At 41.6% G+C, this 18107-nt stretch overlaps 2 protein-coding genes across 2 annotated transcripts; one reads left to right on the forward strand and one right to left on the reverse strand.

The window, feature by feature from the left end:
• Positions 1 to 1210: 1210 nt before the first annotated feature.
• Positions 1211 to 16449, reverse strand: LOC128094081 (leukocyte immunoglobulin-like receptor subfamily A member 6). Its single transcript, XM_052712160.1, has 4 exons — positions 15299 to 16449; positions 15118 to 15153; positions 14234 to 14539; positions 1211 to 2363 (listed from the first exon to the last, which is right to left on the reverse strand). Exons 1-4 carry the CDS (start codon positions 15330 to 15332, stop codon positions 2317 to 2319), a joined length of 423 nt encoding a protein of 140 aa, XP_052568120.1. The 5' UTR covers positions 15333 to 16449; the 3' UTR covers positions 1211 to 2316.
• On the forward strand, positions 4251 to 5313 carry LOC128094078 (rRNA 2'-O-methyltransferase fibrillarin-like). Its single transcript, XM_052712156.1, has one exon. The coding sequence runs from the start codon at positions 4306 to 4308 to the stop codon at positions 5296 to 5298; it is 993 nt and encodes a 330-aa protein (XP_052568116.1). The 5' UTR covers positions 4251 to 4305; the 3' UTR covers positions 5299 to 5313.
• Positions 16450 to 18107: the final 1658 nt, after the last annotated feature.

Below are 18107 nucleotides of genomic sequence, written 5' to 3' on the forward strand. Positions count from 1 at the left end.
ATCCTGAGATTCCCAACTGGCCTCTACAAAAAGTCAGGAAAATGGAGGCTATTAAGGGATCTTAGAGCTGTAAATAAAACCATGCTTCTCATGGGAGCAACACAGCCTGGCTTGCCTGCCCCTGTGGCAATTCCTAAATATTGGCATTTAATTGTGACTGACTTATATTTTATTGGCTGCTAAAGATAAAAACTTGTTTTTGATGCCTTTTCTAAATTACAAGAGGTTCTTAGGCTGGCTAATTTACAAATAGCCCCAGAAAAGGTATGGGTATCCTTTCCCTAACATTATTTAGGTCATAAATTGTTATGCACAGGCATACGCCCACAAAAGATTATTCTGCATGTGGATCAGCTACACACACTTAATGATTTCCAAACCTTTCTAGGGGATATTCAATGGCTTCGATCCACTTTAAAGATTCCAACAGGTCAACTTCGTCCCTTGTATGATGTCTTAAAGGGCGACCCTGACCCTTTATCTCCCCGTGAATTAACAGCTGAAGGGCGTACAGCCCTACAATGTGTGCAAGAGGCCCTGGAGCAGGCTCACATGCAATATATAGATCTTTCTTCTTCCTTTTTGTATTTGATATTTTGTTTTTCTCATTCACCTACTGGAGTGTTTTGGCAAACAGGTCCTATTCTATGGGTACATTCCCCGGCTTCTCCAACGAAAACCATTACTCAGTATCCTCAGGCTGTTGCTCAGATTATATTTAAGGGAATCAAGATCAGTGTTCAAACTTTTGGTAAGGAGCCAGATATTGTGGTGACCCCATACACCCAGTCTCAAATAGCATGGTTGCAAGCTAGTGATAATGATTGGGCCATATTGACATGCTCCATGCAGGGTCAATTTGATACTCACTACCCCTCCAATGATGTGTGTAAATTTTTTAAATTGCATCCTGTTATATTTCTCAAGATAGTACAGATGACTCCTATTCCTCAGGCCCATGTGGTATTTACTGATGGCACTTCACGTGGTTTTGCTGTGGTAGTTTCTGGTAACATAGTGAAGAGAATGAAAGTCCAGGCCACTTCCAGCCAGATGGTGGAGGTACAGGCACTGTTGCTTGCTTTACAGATGTTTTCTGATGAGAGTGTAGATATTTATGCTGATAGCCAATATGTGGCACATGCAGTTATGCCTTTGAGGACAACAGCCTACATACCATCCATCTCTCCCATTCAATGATTATATCAAAGACATTAAATGTTGATTTATTTACATGTTAATTGCTTTTGAATGTGGCAGCAATTGACAGATAAATTTGATTGAAAGTACATCAATATCACGGATCATTTCCAAACTTTTCACACATGAATTTACAAGTCTTTTATGAAGTTGGCCAGGAAGAGATTATATTATATACAGCAATCAGCAAATGTTACATATCAGAACATGTTTAGAAAATGATATTTACAAAGCCATGTCAACAGTACCCCACTGGAGAACTCCTTCAAACACCAGTGTGTTGATGGCTATCTTTACATTTTAGGAGAAACCACACAATGACCATGTAGTGAAAACTGCAGGGTTTGATGATCCAGAGAGAGTTTCAGGATTTGATTTTTTTGTTCAGTCCTTTTTCTTTCTAGAATCTGATTTATGCTCATAGTTACTGTTATTGAGCCAAACACCTTGTTATCATTAGAAAAGACAGAATCTCACAGTGGAATAGGGAGTATGATGATATATAATTAAGGAAAATGTTATATTAAAGTTAGAGAAATTAGAAGATGGTTGAGGTTAAGAACCAAACTAGGCTTTAGGACATGATTTTCCCTGTGCCATGTAGTAAGAGAGGAGGCATCACTCAACAAAAGCTCACAACACAGTAAAGAGAAACTTAATCTGGTAGGGAAAAGCTCTGTACCCCAACATCCAGACCTCTCCTTCAACCCAAAACAATTGCTCCCTGAACAATACTGAAAACAGTTTCAAACATAAACCCCAGATTTTCTTACAAAAACCCTTTGAATCCGCAGACCTATTTCTCAGAATCTGCCAGCAAGAAGGATGCTGCTGTCTCTTCTGATCATCTCCCAGGTACATATCAGATCTGTCTGTGGCTGTACCAAGTCTTGAATTGCAGAATCCCAAACACTAGGAAGACCAAGCCAACCATAGCCATCCGGATGAGGTTGTCCACTGTATGATTCTGGGGTTGTGAGGCTGGAGATTGTACACAAACAGGTCAGGCCAGACCAAAGTCACTGCCAAATGAGTGGATTTCCACCCTCAGCCACTGACTTCACTGGAAAAGGAAAACTTGATTCTCTGCATCCATCCCTTAATGAAGAACTCCTGTTACTCATCTATCTTGACTTTTGATGAGCTGATCATCTCAGATGCTCCTGATAAACAAAGAAAAGAGGTAGGCTGTATTAAGTACTTAAGAGACCTGAGCCTTTCTCATGGGCTTTATGTTATTTCCTTTATTACTTGCATAATTTCCTCATTACATAATTTCTTGAAGATCCTTTCCCTGATATGGCAGAGCTCCCTCTGGTTGTCTTAATGAATTCTACAGCTCCAGTACTCCCTATCTGGTCAGAAATTAAGTATGAATTGCTTTGGAAGAAAGGTATCTGACTCCTAAGAGCTAAGGATGAAAAAAAATATTCTCCCACTTCAGAATTAATGAAGCCTCCTTTGATCTCTGCCCAGTGTGGAATACAGGGTGATGAAAGCTAATCTCCCTTGAGATGACTTTTCACTGAGTCACCAGCTAAGGACCCAGGATCCAGGCTGTGAAGGCTGCTCCTCCAGTGGTCCTGAAGTCAGGAGACCAGAGGAGTAACAGAATGAGACTTTGTGCACTTTATCTACCACAGCTAATTCTAGTGGTGCTTCATAATCTATTCAGCATCTTGTTAATTAAAATAACTACAATGAAACTCATAAAGATACATAGTTACCATTATAACACACACACACACACACACACACACACACACACACACACACACACACACACAAATACACACATTGATGTATTCTAGTTATAGATAATACATGTCTACAGAGAGTGGCAAAATAATAAACACATAAAAACATATTAACTGGATATCTTGATATGAATGGTTTGTAATAATAGATATATTTAAAAATACAATATATATAGTTATCAATGTACATGTGTATGCTTACATACTCTATGTAATATTGCAGATATAAACATTTGAAGCAGAAAAATGGTGTGAAAGATACACTGCTTTCAATAGGTGCAACTAGAGATCATTATATTAAGCCAAGTAAAACAAACTCAGGGGGCTGGAGAGATGGCTCAGAGGTTAAGAGCACTGACTACTCTTCCAGAGGTCCTGAGTTCAATTCCCAGCAACCACATGGTGGCTCACAACCATCTATAGTGAGATCTGGTGCCCTTTTCTGGCCTGCAGTCATATGTGCAGACAGAACACTGTATACACGATAAATAAATAAATCTTAAAAAAAAAACAGACTCAGAAGGATGAAAATCACAAAATGTGTCTCACTTATAGGTGTTACATAGACATACACAAATTCATTCACATGATACCTCTCATGCCTTATTAAAGAAGCATCATTTTGCAGCAGATGGAGGCCAATACAGAGTTTCAAAACTGGTCAAAATGCAGGGAAGTGACCATGAGTGTCCAATCCTAATTAACACATATACAATACAACTCCTATTTGGAAGTCCAAAGGAAAATCATGGAAAACATGTCAAAAAGATTGCTTAGAGTCAGATAAGCAGCATACCTGCTGTGATATTGTGTTTTCTAGACATAGCAGGGTAGCTGCACCCATGATATATCAACAATGGGGCAGCCAAAAACAAGACCTAAATAATGACAATACAGTTGATATGCCAATGTGGATGTGGAAAATTTCACAAGACCCCAACCCTAGATGATGAGTTATAAACAGGCAATGGCTTCTAGGATAGAGAATCAGTTTTCTACAGGGAAGGACTTCCAAATAGATTATTCAATCCCAAGTGGTCAGTCTTAAACAAATGTACATAGAAATAACAACAAATTGACCTAGTAGGTTTTTGAGTGTGTGTGTGTGTCTGTGTGTGTGTATGAAAGAGAGAGAGAGAGAAAGAGAGAGAGAGAGAGAGAGAGAGAGAGAGAGAGAGAGAGAGAGAGAGAGAGAGAGAGAAGAAGAAGAAGAAGAAGAAGAAGAAGAAGAAGAAGAAGAAGAAGAAGAAGAAGAAGAAGAAGAAGAAGAATTAAAGAATAAAAGACCTTGGAGTCGTGGAGCAGGGGACACCGCCGATCGCCGGGGCCGCGCGACCAGGACGCAGTGATGAAGCCAGGTTTCAGCCCCCGTGGGGGCGGCTTTGGTGGCAGAGGAGGCTTTGGTGACAGAGGCGGTAGAGGAGGAGGACGAGGCGGACGAGGAGGCTTTGGCGGGGGACGAGGAGGCTTTGGTGGAGGTGGAGGTCGAGGTCGAGGTGGAGGTGGAGGCTTCAGGGGACGAGGAGGTGGAGGAGGAGGAGGTGGACGAGGTGGAGGCTTCCAGTCTGGGGGCGGCCGGGGTCGAGGTGGTGGCCGGGGAGGCAAAAGAGGCAACCAGTCAGGGAAGAATGTCATGGTGGAACCGCATCGGCATGAAGGTGTCTTTATCTGTCGAGGAAAGGAGGATGCCCTTGTCACAAAGAATCTGGTCCCTGGAGAATCCGTATATGGGGAGAAGAGAGTCTCTATTTCAGAGGGAGATGACAAAATTGAGTACCGAGCCTGGAACCCCTTCCGTTCCAAGCTGGCAGCAGCAATCCTGGGAGGCGTAGACCAGATCCACATCAAACCAGGGGCAAAGGTGCTCTACCTTGGGGCAGCCTCAGGCACCACCGTCTCTCATGTCTCTGATATTGTTGGCCCGGATGGTCTGGTCTATGCAGTTGAATTCTCCCACCGTTCTGGCCGTGACCTCATCAACTTGGCCAAGAAGAGGACCAACATTATTCCTGTGATTGAAGATGCTCGGCATCCACACAAATACCGCATGCTTATCGCAATGGTGGATGTGATCTTTGCTGATGTGGCGCAACCAGACCAAACCCGGATTGTGGCCCTGAATGCCCACACCTTCCTGCGGAATGGAGGACACTTTGTGATTTCCATTAAGGCCAACTGCATCGATTCCACGGCCTCAGCAGAAGCTGTGTTTGCATCCGAAGTGAAGAAGATGCAGCAAGAGAACATGAAGCCCCAGGAGCAGCTGACGCTCGAGCCCTACGAGCGGGACCACGCTGTGGTTGTAGGTGTGTACAGGCCGCCTCCCAAAGTGAAGAACTGAACCCAGAGCTGTCCGGATTGGAAGAAATGTGTGTTGCTACTGTTGCACGTGTAGTTTTTTTCTATTAAAAGACTCAACTGTCAAAAAAAAAAAAAAAAAAAAAAAAAAAAAAAAAAAAAAAAAAAAAAAAAAAAAAAAAAAAAAAAAAAAAAAAAAAAAAAAAAAAAAAAGAATAAAAGACCTTGAATTTGAGAGGGATATATGAGGAGTTGGTGGAGGGAGACAGAGATAGAGAGGTGTAAATGATGTAAACACAGTATTCATCTATGAAATTCTCAATAAAAATTTTAAATTAAAATACATACATGAGGATGGCAAGATGATTCAACAGCTAGGAACACTGACTGTTCTTCCAGAGGACCCAGATTTGGTTCCCAGCACCCACACAACAGTTCACAACCATTTGTAACTACAGTCCCAGAGGATCTGAAGCCCTCTCCTGGCCTCCAATTGCATTGATGTAAGTAGTTGACAGACATAAAACAAAACAAAATCATACACATGTGTGTGAGTGTATGTTGATGTGTGTGAAACTAAATATGAGTAGAATGGGGAAATGTTTGGTAATAGAGGGATGAGATAAGAGGTCATGGTGTGAGTATGGTAATACTACCTGATATCCTTGGATGAAAACATCTTTCAGAAAAGTACCAATTTCTACAAAGGACATACGTGAATAATAATTTTAAAGAAGCAAAATATTTGCCTCAATCAAATTGATATGATTTTTTAACAGTGAATCCAAAAAAACTGAAAAGCCATTGAAAAAGAAATACCCTACATAAATATGAAATAAAATAAGATAGAGAAACAAAATTTTTTGTATGCTTCATTATTTAGGAAATATAAGGCTCTAAAATGTAACTTGAAAATTATTAAAGTCATTGAGTAATTCACTCATTTTCCTTTAAACATATATAATTTTATGAAAAATTTTATTTTGGGTATACAATTAGTTATCCATTTAAAATATCTTGGATGGAAAGATTTGATGTTAAGACAAAATTTTTCCCTCTAACTGATATATAAATACCATCCAACTATCTGAAGATAGTAGATTTACTTTCTTTTGAGATCAAATCTTAAGTGAAACTTCTATAATAATGTTATAATTTATAAATTTCCAGAAAAGAAGAAACATTACACAAGTTTAACAACAAAAAAATACAAAGTAGACAATGCCCACCCATCTATGCCCCAGTTGCCAGCCAGCAGGGAAGCCTCCTGTGGGCAGGCTTCCGCACCAACACCAACTATTGGACTCTGCAATCTAAAGACCCACACACTAACCCAAACCCACCCATCCCCCTGTGACCTCAGCAGCTTCCTGAGATACAGAATCTGTCAGCTCTGATTAAACCAAGGGGTGAGTGACTCCTCTCCCACCCAAAGTCCAGCCTCTAGGACCCAGGCTCTAAGGCACAACTTATGCTCGCCACTCCCACCCATCACTGCACTAGATGCAGGACAGGAAGGAAGATTCTTGCAGTCAGGCTTCCCCACCAACACCCCCTCATCAGTCCCTGAAATCTACAAGACCCACTCCCTGCCTCAACCCACCCATCTCCCTGTGACCTCAGCTGCAACCTGAGAAACATAATCCACCAGCTCTGATTGGACCAAGAGCAGCTCCCTGAGACACAGAATCTGCCAGGTCCAATTAGACCAAGAGCTACGACTGGACCAAGAGTGGCCCCCTGAGACAGAGACACAGCCAGCACAGACTGGACCAAGAGCAACTCCCTCAGACACAGACACATCATGCTTTGATTAGAGGAAGAGATGAGTAGATGCCAGTGCAAGAATACATACAACATCATAGAGAGAATATGGCACCATCAGAACCCAGTGGTTCTACGACAGCAAGACCTGATCATCACAACACAGAAGAAGCAAAAGAAAGTGACCTTAAAAGAACTTTATGGCCGGTTGTGGTGGCGCACACCGGTAGGATTTGCTGAAGGAGGCCAAGGCAGGAGGATCAAGAGTTCGAGGCCAGCCTGGGCTACCCATTAAAAAGAAAAAAAAACTTTATGAAGATGATAGAAGCCTTTAAAGAGAAAATGAAAAATTCACTTAAAGAAATTGAGGAAAAGACAAACAAAAAAATTAGAAGAAATCAATAAATCCCTCAAAGAAAGCCAAGAAAAACATGAAAAACAATTAAACAGGTGAAGGAAACAGTTCAAGACCTGAGAATTGAAACAGAAACAATGAAGAAGACACAAATGAAGGGAATACTGGAAATAAAAAATCTGAGTAAACAAACAGAAACTGCAGATGCAAGCATAACCAACAGAATACAAGAGATGGAAGAGAGGATCTAGGGCATGGAGGAGACAATAGAGGAAATAGATTCATCAGTCAAAGAAAACACTGAAGGCAAAAAAGCCATAACACAAAATGTCCAGGAAATCTGAGGACACCATGGAAAGGGCAAACCTAAGAATAATAGGGATATAAGAAGGAGACAAACACTATGGCAAAGGAACAGAAAATATATTCAACAAGATCAGAAGAAAATTTTCCAAAATTAAAGAAGGAGATACCTATGGACATACAGGAATATCATAGAACACTAAATAGAATCACCCCCCCCCAAAAAAAAGTCCCCAGCAACATAATAATCAAACCACTAAACATACAGAATAAAGAAAAAATGTGAAGAGCAGCAAAGGAAAAAGGCCAATTGACTTACAAAGGCAGACCCATAAGAATAACACCCAACTTCTCAATGGAGGCTCTGAAAGCCAGAAAGTCCTGGAGAGATATTATGCACACACTGAGAGACCATGGTTGCCAGCCCAGACTACTGTACCCAGCAAAACTTTCAGTCACCATAGATGGAGTACACAAGGTATTCCAAGACAAACCAGATTTAAGCAATACCTATCCACAAATCCAGCCCTACAGAAACCACTAGAAGGAAAACCCCAGCCTAATGAAGTCAGATGCACCTACAAAAACACAAACAATAGTTAACCCCACAGCAGTAAATCCCAAAGAAGGGAAACACACACTCACTAATACCAAAAGATAACAGAAATTAACAAGCACTGGTCATTAATATCTCTTAATATCAATGGACTCAATTCATCTATTAAAAAAAAACAAAGGCTAACAGAGTGGATACAAAAACGGAAACCATACTTCTGATGCGTACAAGAAACACACCTCAACTTTCAAAGACAGACACTACCTCAGAGTAAAAGTTGGGAAAAGACTTTCCAACCAAAGGAACTTAAGAAGCAAACTGGTGACACTATCCTAATAACTAATTAAATAGACTTCAAACTAAAATTAATCAAGAGATCGGGAAGGACATGACATATTTATCAAAGGAAAAACCCACCAAGATGAAGTCTCAATTCTGAACATTTATGTCCCAAATATAAGGACAGCCACATGTGTAAAAGAAACATTACTAAAGCTTAAATTTCACATCAAACACCACACACTACTAGTGGAAGACTTCACCATCCCACTCTCACCAATCGACAGATCTGCCAGACAGAAACTTAATAGAGAAATAAGGCATCTAACAGATGTAATGACTCAAATGTACTTATTAGGTATCTACAGAATATTCCACCCTAACACAAAGGAATATACCTTCTTTTCAGCACCCCATGGAACCTACTCTAAAATTGACCACATACTCAGTCACAAAGCAAATCTCAACAGATACAAAAAAAAAATTGGATTAACTTCTTGTATTTTATCAGACCACCATGGCTTAAAGTTGGATTTCAACAACAACAAAAACTACAGAAAGTGTACAATCTCATGGAAACTTAATAATGCTCAACTGAAACACCAATGTGTCAAGGAAAAAATAAAGAAAGAAATTAAAGGCTTCCTAGAATTCAATGAAAATGAATGTACAACATACCCAAACTTATGGGATAGTGTGAAAGCTGTGAGGAGAGGGAAATTCATAGCACTAGATGCCCACATAAAGAAATTGAAGAAGTCTCACACTAGCAACTTAACAGCACACTTGAAAGCTCTAGAACAAAAAGAAGCAAACTCACTCAGGAGGAATAGATGCCAGGACATAATCAACTGAGGGCTGAAATCAATAAAATAGAAACAAAGAGAACAATACAAAGAATCCATGAAATGAAAAGTTGGTTCTTTGAGAAAATCAAGATAGGCAAGCCCTTATGGAAACTAACTAAATGGCAGAGAGAAAATCCAGGTTAACAAAATCAGAATTGAAAAGAGAGACATAACAACAGACAATGAGTAAATCCAGAAAATCATTGGATCATATTTCAAAAACCTGTATTACACAAAATTGGAAAATCTAAAACAAATGGACAATTTCCTGGATAGGTACCACATACCAAAATTGAATCAAGACCAGATAAACCATCTAAATAGACCAATAACCCCTAAAGAAATAGAAACAGTCATCAAAAGTCTCCCAACCAAAAAAAGCCCAGGATTAGATGGTTTCAGTGCAGAATTCTACCAGACTTTCAAAGAAGAGCTAATACCAATACTCTTCAAATTGTTCCACACAATAGAAACAGAAGGAACATAGCCAAACTCATTTTATGATGCTACAATTACCCTGATACCCAAAACACAAAAAGATGCAGCAAAGAAAGAGAATTACAGACCAATCTCCTTCATGAACATTGATGCAAAAATACTCAATAAAATACGGGCAAATTGAATCCAAGAACACATCAAAATAATGATCCACCATGATCAAGTAGGATTCACTGAGATGCACGAATGACTCAACATATGAAAGTCTGTCAATGTAATACACCATATAAACAAACTGAAAGAAAAAAACCACATGATCATCTCATTAGATGTTGAAAAAGCCTTTGACAAAATCCAACACCCCTTCATGATAAAGGTCTTGGAGAGATCAGGAATACAAGAAACACACCTAAACATAATTAAGGCAATTTCCAGCAAGCTGACAACCAACATCAAATTAAATGGAGAGAAACTCAAAGCAATTCCACTAAAATCAGAAACAAGACAAGGCTTTCCCCTCTCCCTATATCTATTCAATATAGTACTTGAAGTTCTAGCCAGAGCAATAAGACAACAAAAGGAGATCAAGGGGATATAAATTGGAAAGGAAGAAGTCAAACTTTCACTATTTGCAGATGACATAATAGTATACATAAATGACACCAAAAATCTACCAGAAAACTCCTAAAACTGATAAACACCCTCAGTAATGTGACAGGATACAAGCTTAACTAAAAAAAATCAGTTATTCTTCTATATACAAATTATAAATGAGAGAGAAATTACCTTTTAAAATAGCCACAAGTAATAGAAAATACTTTGGAGTAACTCTAATCAAGCAAGTGAAAGACTGGTATGACAAAATCCTTAAGTCTCTGGGAAAAGAAATTGAAGAAGATATCAGAAAATGGAAAGATCTCCCATGCTTATAAATAGGTAGGATTAACATAGTAAAAATGGCAATCTTGCCAAAAGCAATCTATAGATTCAATGCAATCCCCATCAAAATCCCAATACAATTCTTTACATACCTGGAAAGAACAATACTCAACTTCATATGGAAAAAAATCCAGGATAGCTAAAACATTCCTGTACAATAAAGTAACTTCAGTAGGTATCACCATCCCTGACCTCTAGCACTACTAAAGAGATATAGTAATAAAAACAACTTGGTATTGGCATAAAAACTGTCATGTGGACCAATGGAATCAAATTGAAGACCCTGACATTAATACACACACCTATGAACACCTGGTCTTTTACAAAGAAGTCAAAACTGTACAATGGCAAAAAGAAAGCATCTTCAACAAATTGTGCTGGCATAACTGGATGCCAACATGTAGAAGATTCAAATATATCCATGTCTATTGCCATACACAACCCTCAAATACAAGTGGATCGAAGAAAATAAATCCAGTTACACTGAACCTGATAGAAGTAAAAGTAGGAAGTAGTCTTGAATGCACTGGCACAGATCACTTCCTAAATATAACACCAGTAGCACAGACACTGAGAGAAACAATCAATCAATGGGACCTCCTGAAACTGAGAAGCTCCTGTAAGGCAAAGACATGGTAAATAAGACAAAACAACAGAATAGAAAAAGATCTTCACCAACCCCACATCTGACAGAGGGCTAATCTCCAAAATATATAAAAAATTAAAGAAACTAGACATCAAAATGCCAAAAAATCCAATTTAAAAATTGTCTACAGAGCTTAACAGAGAATTCTCAACAGAAGAAGTCCAAAAGACATTTAAGGAGTTGCTCAACATCCTTATTCATCAGGGAAATGCTAATGAGAACAAACCTGAGGTACCATCTTACACCTGTCAGAATGGCTAAGATAAAAAAAAAAAAAACACTGGTGCCAGCTTATATTGGAGAGGATATGGAGTAAGGAGAACACTCCTCCACAGTTGGTGACAGTGCAAACTTGTACAGCCACTTTGGAAATCAGTATGAAGATTTCTCAGAAAACTGAGAATCAATCTACCTCAAGTCCCAATGATACCAATTCTTGGGCATATACCCAAGGAATGCTCAATCACATCACAGGGACACTTGCTCAACTATGTTCATAGAAGCATTATTCATAATAGCCAGAACCTGGAAACAACCTTGATGCCCTTCAACCAAAGAATGAATAAAGAAAATGTGGCACATATACACAATTGAGTACTACTCAGCAGTAAAAAACAATAGTATGAAATTTGCAGGCAAATGGATGGAACTAGAAAATATTCCCCTGAGCGAGGTAACCCAGACTCAGAAGGACAAACATAGTATGTACTCACTCATAGGTGGATACTAGATATAAAGTAAAGGATAACCAGACTAAAACCCACTGCACCAGAGAAGCTAGTTAACAAGGAGAACCCTAAGAGGGACGCATGGATCGCCCTGGGAAGGGGAAATAGATAAGATCTCTATGAGTAAACTGGAGGTGAGGGGGCAATAGAGAGTAGGGGTGGAGGTGAGAACATAGGGAATGGGATGGTCGAGGTTGAACAGGGACAGAGTGGGAGAGTAATAAAAGAGATTCATGATAGAGGGAGACATCATTGGGATAGGGAGAAACTGGGTGCTAGGGAGGTTCCCAGGAATCCACAAGGATGACCCCAGTTTAGATGACTAGCAATAGTGGTGAGGGTGCCTGAATTGTCTTTCCCCAGAAATAAGATTGGTGAATACCCTAACTGTCATCATAGAGCCTTCATCTAGTAACTGATGGAAGCAGGTGCAGACATCCCCAGCCAAGCACCAGGCCCAGCTCCAGAAGTCCAGTCAAAGAGAGAGAAAAGGGGGATTCTATGAGCAAGAGCATCAATATCATGATGGGGAAACCTACAGAGACAACCAAATCAAACTGGTGGGAACTTTAGACCAACAGCTATGTAGCTTCCATGGGATTGGACTAGGCCCTCTGTATAAGTTAGACAGTTGTGTAGCCTGATCTGCTGTAGGGGCCCCCTGGCTGTAAGATCAGAATCCATCCCTGGTGTGTGAGCTTGTTTTTTAGAGCCCACTACCTATGCGGGGGGAGACCTTACATAGCCTTGATGCAGGGGGAGGGGTTTGGATCTGCCTCAACTGAATGGACCAGGCTCTGCTGACTCCCCATTGGAGGCTTTATCTTGTCAGAGTAGGGAATGGGGGGTGGGTTGTGGGGGGAAGGCTGGAGGTGAGGGGGGGAGCAAGAGAGGGGATCTGTGGTTGGTATGTAAAGTGAATAAAAAATTCTTAATCAAAAAAGAAAGAAAATACAGAGTAGAAACACCAAGAATGTCATTGCAATGGAGTATGGTGGATATCTCGTCAGCCTCCATCTCAAAAACAGTGAATATCCCTCATTCTGACTCTCCCTAGGCCCTCTCATTTCCATCCAGGGCTAAGAGTTTTCCTGGGGTGGACATTGAATGAGACTTTGAGTTCTTAAATGTTGGGTCCATGCTCCCTCACTTGAGACTGTAAGGACCATGGGTCATTAGTGAGTAATTTGATGTATGGAGAATATCCTTGGGACCCATAAGATATGCAGGTCTAGAGTTCACAACACTCAGAGAGAATTCTGCCTAGTCGGATTGAGCTGTAGTTTAAGGTCTTAGACATGGGGGAGCATTTGAAGATAAGGAAAAAGTCTGCCAGGCCCTATGGTTAGCACAGCAGTGTCATTTGGTTTCCTGAGGGCAGGATTGTGACAGAGAGCTCTCCTGGAAGGAAGAAGGATGGGAGATGGTTTGCCTTTGTTCTGACCTGAGATCTAACCATGGCTGAAATATGAAGATTTTGTCTCTGTCTATTTTCTCTGACCTTTTCCTTTCACTCTCCGTCCTATCTCCATCTCTCTGGCTCCCTGAGAGTCATGTCCCTTACTATTACAGCTATCACCTCTTTGACTTTCCCCATAGAGTATTGCAGGATTTGGGTCTCTGAGTGGACCTGGTGAGCCCTTAGCCTGCAATCAAGCAGTACAGTAGGTCACTGGGGCTGACAACTTAGGGAAAACATCATATGAGCTTGAGATTCTGTAACAGCCCCTCTGAGGCAGCTAAGAGATTGCAGGGAGATCAACCTAAGAGAACCCAGCAAGAGACTGCAAGACAAGGCACTGAGAGAGGTCACATCCTCCTTTATGGGACAGAACAGTTCATCATCGATAATGTCCTAAGAATAGAAGAGGGTCAGGTTCCCACAAGAGAGAGTGATTCCTAAGCAGCTCTTGGGGACTATGACCCGGGAGTTGAGCTGGTTCCTGCTAAATAGTCTGCTTACCCCCACCATGCCCGGGAAGTGTTCCTGAACTCCACACTCTGTAAGTCTGACTTAGAAGCTAGAAGTACCACTTAGCTGACCATTCCCTTGACAGCAGAGCTCCTAGCATTTACTTTAGGGTCTCAATAAATTATTCAGTCATGAATGGAGCTGCCTCACCTGATATGTGTATTTCCAGGGGGTCACTGGGCATAGACCACTTCTGTGGATCTTTTTTGTAGTAGCCATAACATCTGAACGTCCCCCTGTCACTAAGGGTCATAGGACCCACAGGAAACATGGCTTGCAAATGCCCAGTGAAAATATACTGTGAGTCCAGGGTTCTGGAGAACTTGGGCTCTCCTTCCTTGGTCAAAATAAATCCATCATATCTCTGCCATGATATACATTGAAGGGTCACAGTCTCTCCTACATTCACAAGAGGGCTCTCCACGGCTGACAATCTAGGTTTGCTGTAGGGGTCTCCTAGGAGAGATGGAGGAAATATGTTAATGGACTTACAGTCTCACAGTAACGAGTTGTAGGGAGGCACGCTTTTCCTAAGGTCAGAGCCTGGGGCTGGAGATCCTAAATATAATCTTCTGTGCCACGACCAGCTGCAGGAAAGTTATTGTACCCTGATAAACCTTCAGCGTTTTCATAATAACAGCATATAACCCTCAATGATACTCTTCAATGGAGAAACTTGGACTTGTTCCCAGCCTCCAGTGGAATCTGTTTGCACCGCAGATCTGAGCTTCTCTTTTCATATACATGGTACTTATGAGCCCTTGAGGTCTCCTCACATTAGATAGTCACCCTCATACCTCTGAGGACCACAAAGCCTGCCTGAGCCCTGAGGGTGGTTGGGAATGGATCCTTGAAAAGAAATCAGAGGCTCAGTCCCAGATCCTCCCCCTGCAGATCTCACTGATGAGTCTCAGGACCCTCCTGGTTTCTGCAGTATTAGTTCACCTTTGCTGTTCTCCATTCCATTCCTAAGCTTTTAGCCAGGCCCTGCTTCTAAGTGAGTGTAAAGACCTGAGACAGCAGAGAATACTCACCTGCCAGCACTGGAGACTTGAGTCCCAGAGTCAGTCCTGAAAGAGAGTTTCCTGTGAGTTTATCCCTCACTGAGCACCCCCCCCATCCCTAAAGCCTCCTGAATCCCCTGGGCCTTCCTGAAGTCCAGTCATTGCTGGGCAATGGGGCCAAGCTTCTCTCCTACCCGTCTTCGTATCTCACCCAGACAGAACATGGCTGTGGAAGTGAAGATCATGGTATCTCTTCCCAGAAGCGCCAACCGTGCTTAGGAATAGACAACACACACAGGGTGTTTGGGTCCTTAGGGCTGAGCATTTCCCATCAGCTTCTCAAAAGATCGGTATTCACACAGAAAAGGGAAGTGAGAGCAGCTGGCATTCACCTCTCTACTAATTTGACTTGGACAGACTCCAGACTCAGCAGTGACTTCTCACAGAAAGGTCACCTCCCCCAACACCACTCACATATGCCTGATGTTTCCTCAATGCAGTGTGGGCCCAAAGGCAGCAGCCTGAGGAACTGGTGCTTCCCTTCCCTTACTGGCCCCTTCCTGTTGAGGAGGGCTGAAGGCAGGTCCTTCCCCTTCACAGCTGCAGCATGTGGTTTCCTTCAGGCTTTCCCCCACTTTGTCTGCACATCACTGTGAGTTCCTCACCATGGACATTCATCTAACCAGCCTGGGGATACTTTGTAAATATCCAGGTTGGTGATGTAGGGCAGACATCAACAGCAGAAAAACAGTGAGCTCCTGACTGCAGCTCACATGGAGTTTTATCCTGGAGATGGGCACTTAAGAAAACATTTGGAGATGGGAAAGGAAACACATCTGTTCTTTTTCTTCTGGGTGTTGGTTTCCTCTGAAGAGAACCTGCAAAGAACAGCAGACTTAGCAACATCATCCACTTCCATCTCTGTGGGAACAATATTCACAGTTGTTCTTGCCTCCTCATTGTTTGCGTTTCCTGGAGCAGATCTGGGGCTGATATCTCCTTAATGTCTATCTGTCACTCACTCTCAAATGCCAGTTTGAACACATATTATGTCTGAGGTTCCTCATATGGAGCCTTCTGTGAGCGTTTCACTCCTTAGATTGTCCATGGTATTATGGTGTCTGGGACATTCAGAAGTTCAAACATCTACTGATTCTCAGCACAGGGTACAAGATGTGTTTGGAACATGAGATGTTTATGCTGTTGCATAATGGAGATGCCCACCAATTGTCTGTATTTCTCTCTCTACTATAACTTACAGATTGTCCATTATAATCTGTGTGAAATATGCAGATCATCATGGTCAGGGGAAGAAAAAGAGAAACCAAAGATCTCTGGGTGGAAAAGGAACCATTTCACAGAACACAGCAGGGGCAGTAGATGTAGGATCTTCAGAGGTCAGTAGGGGAGGTTGCTCTCCATATGATAGAAACAGTCAGGAATCCTGGCAAAACCAGGCATCTGTGACTCTGATCCCTCTGTTTTTAGATGTCATTGGGATGCTTCAGCTTACTTCCCACTGATCTGCCCCCCTCTGTGTGTGAATAAAACAGATTCACATTGGTATTGTCCCCCATGGGCATCTGTCTCAACTGGGTGTGTGTCACATTGCTGCCATCCCTGCCAGATGATAAATTTGAAAGATGATAAATTTGAGCAGATGATAAATTTGGAAGAGAGGATGCCGTAATGCAAGGATGTACGCTCAGAACTGATCCCCAGGTCAGCCCACAGAGAAACCTCATGTGGAAGGTCAGGAGCAGTGGGGGCGGGGGATAGAGACAGCTCCCAGCATGTCAGAGAACAACTGGGAGCAAGAACTGAAGTGAGTTGGTGTTATGGTGGTGTGATGTAGTAAATTGTATTTAGGTGATTAAAAATTAATTCTGGGTGCTGGCTACATGGCTCAGTGGTTAGACTTCTTGCTGCACAAGCACATGGATCTGAGTTTGAATCTCCAGAGCTCATGTAAAAAGCCAGGCATGACCACACAAGGCTAGTGCTGTCTAGAATAGAAATGAAAGTATTGTTGGGGTTTTCAGCCTAATTCCAAGTTCAGTAAGAGACCCTGTCTCAAGGGAGTAATGTGAATGATGATAGAACAGGACACCAGCCTTCTCACGTGGTTGTGCACACACGAGCATGCATGTATACACACATAAGCACACCACAAATTAATTCTGGTAAGCGGAGGCTTGCTTTGTTCTACCCTTTATTGGTGGAATGAGTTACATGTGATGTACTTACCTCTCAGTTGACTGGGGGCCTCACATAGCATCCCATCAACCCTCTGTGGTATCTCAGATATTGAGTCACAGCAGTAACACTATGTGTCACTGTTATGTAAAAATAAATAAATAAAAACAACTCCCCAGGAACTGGAGTCTGTGCTAGCCTGCCATTCTCTTCCCATGGCTCTGAATTCATAGTCCACTCTTTTTGTATCACAGTCACTAAGAACATAGCTGGGTGGACTCTGCTGGCTTAGTCCTACAGTCCTGTGTGTCCATCAGTGCCCAACGAGCTGAGGACTATTGCTGTTACTGCTCACTGAAAGGTTCATGGTGGGAAGTAATCTTTCTGTCCTAACATGACCTCAGTCTTGGTCAGGATTTATGTGCATTGTCTTGAATGAGGAGGAGCTCTCTAAGTGTTTGTGTGACTCCCCTGGCAACCACTGTGCTCTTTGTGTATGATTAGTTTGAGCATCCAGGGAGTACAAATCTCCAATACTATTTGTGCAAGATTATGAGAACTTCCTGAGACTGCTGATATTAAATAGTGGCTATCAGGTCCTTGAGGCTGTTTGAAATCAGTATTTATAGGATCATAAGCCTGAAAATGTTTCCTGAGGCCCTTCTGGGTAAATAGTGACTTTTTAGCCTAACTTTCTAACCATGATATATTATTAGATGGACTTGAGGCTAACATGTTTGCCAATATCTTAAGGCTTTGCTCTTTTTGAGATAATGATCTAGAAAGGAATGTGTTTCCAGATTTGATACCCTGCCAACCAATCA

Source organism: Peromyscus californicus, unplaced genomic scaffold (genome assembly GCF_007827085.1).
Source record: "Peromyscus californicus insignis strain IS unplaced genomic scaffold, ASM782708v3 Scaffold_4__1_contigs__length_199733344, whole genome shotgun sequence".
Taxonomy (NCBI): domain Eukaryota; kingdom Metazoa; phylum Chordata; class Mammalia; order Rodentia; family Cricetidae; genus Peromyscus; species Peromyscus californicus.

Excerpts from the sequence above, each read along its gene's own strand:
- LOC128094078 (XM_052712156.1), top strand. The coding sequence starts at position 4,306 with ATGAAGCCAGGTTTCAGCCCCCGTGGGGGCGGCTTTGGTGGCAGAGGA.
- LOC128094081 (XM_052712160.1), bottom strand. The coding sequence starts at position 15,332 with ATGATCTTCACTTCCACAGCCATGTTCTGTCTGG. Across the intron at positions 15,154-15,298 it reads CACAGCCATGTTCTGTCTGG|GACTGACTCTGGGACTCAAG; the intron begins GTGAGATACGAA and ends ACTCTCTTTCAG. Across the intron at positions 14,540-15,117 it reads CAAGTCTCCAGTGCTGGCAG|GAGACCCCTACAGCAAACCT; the intron begins GTGAGTATTCTC and ends CATCTCTCCTAG.